This window comes from Myiozetetes cayanensis, unplaced genomic scaffold (assembly GCF_022539395.1).
Source record: "Myiozetetes cayanensis isolate MyiCay16 unplaced genomic scaffold, myiCay2020 scf22, whole genome shotgun sequence".
Taxonomy (NCBI): Eukaryota; Metazoa; Chordata; class Aves; order Passeriformes; family Tyrannidae; genus Myiozetetes; species Myiozetetes cayanensis.
Genome location: NW_026087434.1, coordinates 11,565,315 through 11,573,926, shown reverse-complemented (window position 1 = coordinate 11,573,926; position 8,612 = coordinate 11,565,315). Strand labels below are relative to the sequence as shown.

General features: G+C 46.1%; 1 protein-coding gene across 2 annotated transcripts in view; it reads right to left on the bottom strand.

The window, feature by feature from the left end:
• LOC126642139 (myosin-3-like) overlaps positions 1-8,612 on the bottom strand; it is a 47,731-nt gene that overhangs the window by 475 nt on the left and 38,644 nt on the right. For both annotated transcript variants that reach the window (XM_050319520.1, XM_050319521.1), the window contains exons 40-41: positions 1,066-1,212; positions 831-878 (exon numbers count right to left, since the gene is read on the bottom strand). In XM_050319520.1, the coding sequence (XP_050175477.1) occupies positions 873-878; positions 1,066-1,212 (153 nt within the window). In that variant the 3' untranslated portion in view covers positions 831-872. The remainder of the gene's footprint in view (positions 1-830; positions 879-1,065; positions 1,213-8,612) is intronic.

Sequence of the window (8,612 nt, the reverse complement as noted above, 5' to 3'; positions counted from 1 at the left end):
GTAAAGCAAATGTAGTGGGAAATTAATGAATGTTGCCTATGAAGTTGTCAACTGAAAAAGAAAAGAAGGGCAGACTTTGTGACCTTTTAATATTCTGCTGCAATTTAATTTGCTGTAGGCATTTGTTGTCCTTCACTACAATACCTAAATATTTTCAGCCCCAAAGCTCTGACTTGTGTGAAATAAAATTCAAGTATTGAAATTGGAATTGCCAAGGCTGTTTTAAGATACCAAATAAATAGTTACTGAAAAAAATCCAGGAGCAGATGAGTTCTCAAATGTTAAAAAGAATAAAAAGGGTATTTCTTCAGATGATGAATTAAACATGTAAGTACCTAAATTTAGCCAACTGCATTTGAAAATTATCTAGCTACATTTGTAAAATTGATTCCCTTTTTATTCATTAGGTAATAAATGCATTTTTTTGGAGTAAGAAAATGAGTAAGAGAGTTCCGGCACTTTGCAAAGGTGGTTAGAAGGTCTGTTTGCTCAGATGATGTAGTAATTAATATGTTCTTGGGTAGAATACAGGATTTTGCACTTTTTCCTGCTGTACTTATCTGGTCCCATTCTCCTGATGCCATAGCAAAGATGGGAAAGCAATACACCTTGATTTCTGTAAGGTCAATTAAGCAGAAGTGAAGAATGTCCCCGTGAGGGTTTTCTGTTCTATCATCAGTATTCAGAGGCTTCAAACGCAGCCTTGGGCACCCCCCTTTCTACTGCAATCCCACCAGGTTTGCACATTGGGTGAACCAGTGAGCCTTCCAGAAACCCCACCCAAAGGGATCTGTGTCTGCCCTCTAAGAATCAGTAAATCAGGTTCTTACCTCCTGTGACACCAGATGGGTGGCTTGCAGGCTGGCAGCTGGTCAGTGCTGTAAAACAGAAATGGCAGTTCCCTCATTGCTGTGCACAGAAATCCAGAGCGAAAACGTGCAGATGCCTTGAGAGCAGGTTTATAATGGAGCCTCCTCCTGGACATGAGCACTGGAGGCAGCAGGAATGTTGTGGCACACAAGGGCACCATCCCTTCCTACCAGCCTGTAGACCCCCCTCACTTACCTTGGAGCTTTCCCTGGAGCCAGGGCAGACGTGTGGCGGGGACGTTTTATACGATCTCCTCTGCAGATGCTGCAGATGCCTCCTCTTTCTTCGGTCAAAACATTTTTGGCAAACCTTCTTTGGTAAAGCATTGTCTGGCAAACTGAACTAAGGGCATAATTGTCATTTGACATGACTAGATATAATTAGAAAATTTTGATGTCTTACTGGCTATATGAATACAGCTCCTATAAACAATCTCACAAGGGTGTTAAGGAGGGAATCTGGACTAGTCAAAGCACTTAGAGAACTTGGATTCAGGACTTATGGATTCTATTGCTGCCTTTCCCACCGACTCACTGCACAACCCAGGATGGATTGCTTGGTATGTCTGTCCCAGCTATCCCAGCTGTGCAGAAGATAAAACAGGATGTTAAAAGATAAATTAGCATTATTAAAAACCTTTGGTGTTTTTGTTGGTAAAATCCTGAAAGCAGAGGTGCAAATGTAGAAGAGCTGAGCAGGATAACAGGCAGAGCAGGATGGTCAGCCAAACACTCCAGCAAGGAGAGGCTGGGTCCTACCTGGGCTTTTAAGCCGATGCCTTTGACAGAGATGTGAGGTAGCTTTGGGGATATCAGGAAGAGTGTGCACACACACAGAGGCATGTACATGTGTACCTCTTTGCACGCACTTCAGATTGCAAATAAGTAGGAGATTCTCCAAGAAATATTATTGTGAACCTTGTGAGGGATTATATCTGCTGAGACTTCTGATCTGCAGGTTAATGCCAGTGAGCAAGAGACACTCCCTGCTTTTGCTGACAATTTATTAGTTTATCCAGATATTCCCATGCCTGTAAACCTAGGAAGGGTAACTCTGATTTGGAATACCTTCCACAGGTTTTTTCCCTGCCTACAATGCCTACAAGTGATAGAAGAATCCTCTATTCAGCCATGCCTATACAAATAATTGGACATATGCACAAACACATCATGCAGTCCCAGATGCTCTCCACATAATATATCCTCAGCCCAGCTCTTCCATTTCATTACAAATATCTTGCACACTTAGACATTTGAACAGTCCAAAATACCACAGTGATATCCTTACCAGACCACTGGGAGTGACAGACGTGTCTGTACAATGCTGATGGATGTGGGGGGAAGTGGATTTGCTGGTAGTGCTGGAGAGACACTGATCTAGTTTCAGGAATAAGGCACAGTCATGTAAGCTGTTTTAAATCCTGTCAGATCTAGGCTGAGGTACTTAATGCCTTCTTTGCCTTAGACATCAACAAAAAGAGCCGTTTTCCTCAAGGCAACCAGCCCCCTGAGCTGTTAGACAGGGACAGGGAGCAGAATGGACTCCCTGTGACCCAGGAGCAATTAAGTGACCTGCTGAGCCACTTAGACAAGTCCACAGAACCAGATGAGATTCACCCAAGGGCACTGAGGGAGGTGGTGGAAGAGCTTGCCCAGCCACTCTCCATCATTTATCATCAGTCCTGGCTCACCAGGGAGGTCCCAGATAACTGGAGGTGCCAATGTGACACCCATCCACAAGAAGTGTGGGAAGGAGGATCTGGGGAACTCCAGGCCTCTCAGCCTGACCTCAGTGCAGGTGAGGTCTGTAGAACAGATCATCTTGAGTGTGATCACACAGCATGTACAGGACCACTATGGGGCCAGGCCCAGCCAGCACAGGTTTAGGAAAGGCAGATCCTGCCTGACCAACCTTCTACGACCAGGTGACCTGCTGGGTGGGTGTGGATATGTCTTCCTGGACTTCAGTAAAGCCTTTGACTCTGTGTCCCCCAGCAATCACCTGGAGAAGGTGACAGCCATGGCTTGGGTAGGGCAATTTTCCCTGGGTTAAAAACACGCTGATGGCCAGGCCCAGGGAGTGATGGATGGAGTTATATCCAGCTGGGGCCAGTCCAGTGGGGTTCCCCAGGGCTTAGTATTTGGCCAGTCCTGTTTAGTATCTTTACCAATGATCTGGATAAAAGTGGATCAAGGGCACCCTCAGCAAGTTTTCTGACAACACCAAGCCGGGAGGGAGTGTTGATCTGCTGGAGGGCAGGAAGGCCCCTGCAGAGGGGTCTGGACAGCCTGGATCAAAGGGTCAAGGTCAGAGGGGTGAAGTTCAATAAAGTCAAGTGCCAGGTCCTGCACTTCGGCCACAATAACCCCTCACAGCGCTCCAGGCTGGGGAAGAGAGTCTGGAAAGTTGCTCAGCAGTAAAGGACCTGAGAGTGCTGCTCAACAGCCACTGAACAAAAGCCAGTGGGTGCCAGGTGGGCAAGAAGGCCAATGTCATCCTGGCCTGTATCAAAAATACTGTGGCCAGCAGGAGCAGGGAAGTGACAGTGCTGGGCCCTGGTGAGGCCACAGCTCAATGCTGCATCCATTTCTGGGCCCCCCACTGCAAGAAAGACATTGAGGGGCTGGAGCATGTCCAGGGAAGGAAACAGAGCTGGAGAAGGGTTTGGATCAGCTGAGGGAGCTGGGGGACTCAGCCTGGAGAAAAGGAGGCTCAGGGGGGATCCTCTCACTCTCGGCAACTCCCTGACAGGAGGTTGGAGCCAGGTAGGGGTCAGGCTCTGCTCCCAGGGAACGAGGGACAAGACAAGAGGAAATGGCCCCCAAGCTGTGCCATTTAGATTTTGGGGAGGTTTAGGTTGGACATCAGGAAGAATTTCTCCACTGAAGGGGCTGTCAGGCGTTGGAAGGGGCTGTTCAGAGAGGTGGTGGAGTTCCCATCCCTGGAAGTGTTCAAGAAACACTGGGTGTGGCACTCAGTGCTTTGGTCTAGTTGATAAGATAGGGATTGGTCACAGGTTGGACTTGATGATCTTGAAGGTCTTTTCCAACATAAAAAATTCTATGACTCTATTATTCTGTATGGACAGTCCAGCTGAGAGTGCTGGGCTAGATCACCTGACTTTGGGGACTGAAAATCGTTTCCTTCCCAGTGGCTGATGACAAAGCTGTGTACTCAGAGAGCACTTCTGGGTTTTGCTGTGGTGCTGTGCAGGATGTGAACCCACCCTTGTCACAGGAGTGCAGCACATGGCCAGGCAGCTCTGGGCAGGCTGAGGGAAGGTCTGGTTTGAATGCGAAGCGCTCAGTGAGCTGAGGTGTCTCCGGATGTTGACAATCACTCAGCAGTTCTTTGGAGATTGAATTTAGTGCCAGTAAGTCCCCATAAGCCAGTGGTTGAAACATAAAGTCTTTTTTTGAAAGTGGTCCAAATCTCAGGAAAGGGCTATGAAACAGGACATGACAATGAAGGAGATGCTTTAGTCCAGATGGCTTTTGAATATCTCCAAAGATGGAGATTTCACACCACCTCTGGGAAACCTGTGCCAGGGCTCAGTCACCTGCACAGGAAAAGTGTTTCCCAGTTTTCACAGGGAACCTCCTGTGTGTCAGATGGGGCCCATTGCTTCTTGTCTTGTCACTGGGCACCACTGAAAAGAGCCTTATTCCATCCTCTGTGCACCTTCTCCTCAGGTATTTATATCCATGGATGAGATTCAACTGAGCCTTCTCTTCTCCAGGCTGAACAGTCTCAGCTCTCTCAGCCTTTCCTTAGGAGAGAGATGCTCCAGTCACTCATTCATCTTGCTGGCCCTTTGCTGGACTCTCTCCAGTAGCCCTGTATCTCTCTTATACTGGGGAGCCCAGCCCTGGACACAGCACTCCAGGTATAACCTCAGTGCTGATCAAGGGCAAGGATCACCTCCCTCTATCTGCTGGCAACACTCCTGATGCAGCTAGGACACTGTTCACCTTCTTCAGGTGACATGAAGGACATGAACATGGCTCATGTTCAACTTCATGCCCCACAGGACCTCCAGGTCCTTTTCTGCAAAGCTGCTTTCCAGCTGGGCAACACCCAGCACATGCTGGTGCCTGGAGCTGTTCCTCTCCAGGTTCAGGGCTTTGCACTTCCTTTGCATTATTGGGGCCCAGATTGACCTCAGGCCTCACCAGTCCTGAGCTGCACACTGTCCTTAACAGAGAAAACACTTAATGTTAAATGGCCCTCGACAACTGTAGAATCACAAAGACTCAGATCTTTACTGCTGTGTTTACCTGTCTTGCTAACTGAGTTAACTAAATCATGTGTGGGTTTCCAGCTAAAGGCTCTTTGTGACATTAAAGCAAAGCAACTTAAGTGCACACGTGCCTCTCCATTCCTTCAGTAACTCCACACTTTGCATACAAACAGGATGAGGTGCCTGTACATTCAATAGAATATCCATGGAGATAAGAATATATGATGTTTTAGAGACCAAACCTTTGCCACTTACTTAAGAGACTTGGCCTTCACTGTCTCAAATATTGGACTATCCAATGGCAGGAAACCAGTCTCTGTTTGATCCTTGGAGAAGAATCTGGATGTTAGGACTACAGCCCAGCAGGACCCAGTTCTAACAGTGGCTCTGGCCCACTCGGACTGAAGCTGTTCTCAATATCGTGCCACAACAGCTATGTGGAAATAGGCAGCCTGAGGGCTGAGGGATAGGAGCTTGTGACCGTGTTCAGTAGGAGAACTAGCACCATTATCTCAAAGGATTGAATCTGGCAGCTTTCCTATCACCAGAAAGAACCAGCACAAATCGGCACAAAGAAATGGCAGCTGTAAACCTAGTCCACTGAAATGGAAGGAACAGGTTTGCTGTCCCCAGAGTCAACAGTGAAGAAACTGTCTGCCGATCTGTTCTGCTTGGTCCCACCTAACCCTGCATCAAATGTGGCAGGAGGTCCTACTTTGGCCAAGGGTTTCTGTGGGTATGTACAAATAGTATGACTATGCATGCTGGTTGAAATTCAGAGACTATTGTTACTGTGGATCCCTAACTGAAATTTCTGTGCCCATCACAGGTATTAACTTATGTCTCCATTAGTATCTCTGTAGGAGTACCTCAGGACCAGTATAAATCCCAGCATTAACGTAATGTGATTATGGGTATGTTGGCTTTGCTTGGTGTCATGGAGTGAAATCCCTGCAAGGCGTTTGGTATTAATCATTTGAGGATTGAAGGATTACTGAAATCTAGCAAAATTCTCCAGAATGGTGCATGTGGAAATGCAGCCATATGCAAAGAATAATTTGCATACCAAGTTCAGCTAAAATTACATACTTTACATTAAATAGCACTGCCTCCCCACCAGCAGCATTTCTAGATAACACCAAGTGTGTTGCTCCCCTGTCTGTCAGTTGTACTTCAATGCAAAACCAATCCTGGTGCCAGAGACCAGCTGGAGTGACGGGGCCTGACTGAATTCAGTGTTAAAATTCAGTGTTAAATAGTCCAGTGCCATTCAAATTGAATAGCAAGGCTATTCTAGCAACTCCTCTGGAAGAAATAGCATTAGATGATCTTTCAGACAGTCATAAAAAGAAGATAAAATGTTAAAACATTGACTACTTTCACTTGAAAGCTCTAAATTCAGATACCATTTCCTTTTTTCCTCATTTGCATTAACTAAATAAAACACAGAAAACAAGAACTTTTCTTTCAGTGTTTTCAGTTGATGTTTTAAAATATCTGTTTGAAGGAAATTAGAGCTAAAGCAATGGCAGATGTAAGAGTATGTGTTGTGAACACAGATAGTACATGAACTCTCAGTGAATGTTTAGACAGGAAAGACACAGGAATCAGATTGTGGAGGCTGGAAGAGGAGGCAGGAGAAAGTGCAAAAAAGGTTGGGCAAATGACCCAGCATTCAGTGTAGTGTAGGGCATAAAGGAGGACATAAAGCTCACTAGAAGTGAAGTGTTTGGTCAGCTGTCATGATCAACTCTGGAGAGCAGTCTAAGCTCCTGAGCATCTGCCTTGGATTTAGTTTAATTTACACAACTCCTCTCTCTCACTCAGGTATCATTTATATGACACTGGCATAGTGATTTTACAAAAAAGGACTCTCTAATCTGAAATGGATGATCCAGATTTCACTGTAGTTTAACTCTGTAGATCCCAAAAAGTTACATCAGGAAAAACTTTGCCATGTTTCTTATACCCAGGCACAGCAGGGAGAAATCTTTCCAGGAAGGAATCTGTTGAAAGAAGTGCAAGTGCCTCAATGCAAAAAAAGAATGCAATGTTTCCTGGGGGCCATTAATTTTCTGTCAATCCTATTTCCATCTCTGCAGGCCTTGACTTCACTGGGACCAGAAGCAAACGACGGCACAGATAAAAGGGAAGCAGCAGGATGAAACCCATCTCTGGATACAGACTGTCCTGCAAAGCAATGTGGTGTCAGCAGGGCACACATTCCCCTGGAGGACAAAGCCATGCTGAAAATAGATCCTTCTTGAGACAATTATCAGGCAGCTGCTCCCTCTCTGCCAGCCCTGAGGATGTGAGTTTTCTTCTCCCCATCCCAGTGGTTGGCTGAGAGACGGGCAGGGAGAAGGCACTTTTAGGTAGGCAGCAGCCAGGCTGGAGAGGGGAAAGGGCTGCAGATGCTGTGTATTGTCTGGTGGGAACCTCCCTCTCCTGCCTGTTCAGAGTCATCAGGCTCATGAACTGGAAACACAAGGATGTGCCTGTATGGCAGGAGGTTTTGCAGTAGGAAAAGGAGTCTTTTCTTGTAGTCTGCTGATCCAAAATCTTTAACCATAGGAGCTACTCTCAAGCCCTCTGCTTTGTGCTCCCCTAACTAGGACAGAGGGCCCTCCAAGAGGAAGGATGGCAGTGGATATGAGTGCTCTCACTGCAAACAGAGTCACAAAATCACAGAATAATCTGAGTGGGAAGGGACACACAAGGATCACTGCACTCAGTTCTTAAGTGAATAGCCCATACAGGGATCAAACACAACCTTGGTATTATTACCACCATGTTCTAACCAAAACCTGGGAAAACTGTGTGGTGCTAGAAGTGTGGCCAGTGGATTGTAGGAAGCTATCATCCCTTCTGTTTGACTCTGCTGAGTACTCGTCTGAAATGATTTGTCCAGTTTTAGGTTCCCCATTTCCAAAGGGAGTTGAACTAAAAGGAGAGAGTCCAACAGGTGGCTGGCAAGATGAGCAAGGCTTTGGAAAACTTGTGCTGTGAAGAGAGTTTGAGAGTGTGGTTAGTTTGAGAGAAAAAGGGGTAATGTACATGAGGGGCAACTACAAAGACAGTGTGCCAAGCTTTTTTCATGAGCAGCAGCCAATGTAACAAGGGGCAATAACCACAAATTGTTGCTTGAAAATCTCCACTCAGACACTAGGAAAATTCTCAGACATTAGGAAAATTCTCACTTAGACAATAGGAAAATTCTTGACTATTGAGTAATGGAGAAATGGCACAGGTTACCCATAGAGCTTGTGGAGCCTCTGTCTGAAAAGCTTGGCTCACCAAAGCTGTGACTAATTGGACCAACACCTGCAATAGATGTGCTTGAAGTGGGAGAGTGAACTAAAGACCTCCAGATGGTCTGTCACAACAGCAGCTCTGTGGCTTTAATGTAGAGGCTTCCTCATCCATCCAAAGCAGACAATTGCTCAGAGATAATCAGCAAAGGCATCTGCACCTTCACTTCTTGTGCTGGGAAAACAAAGTT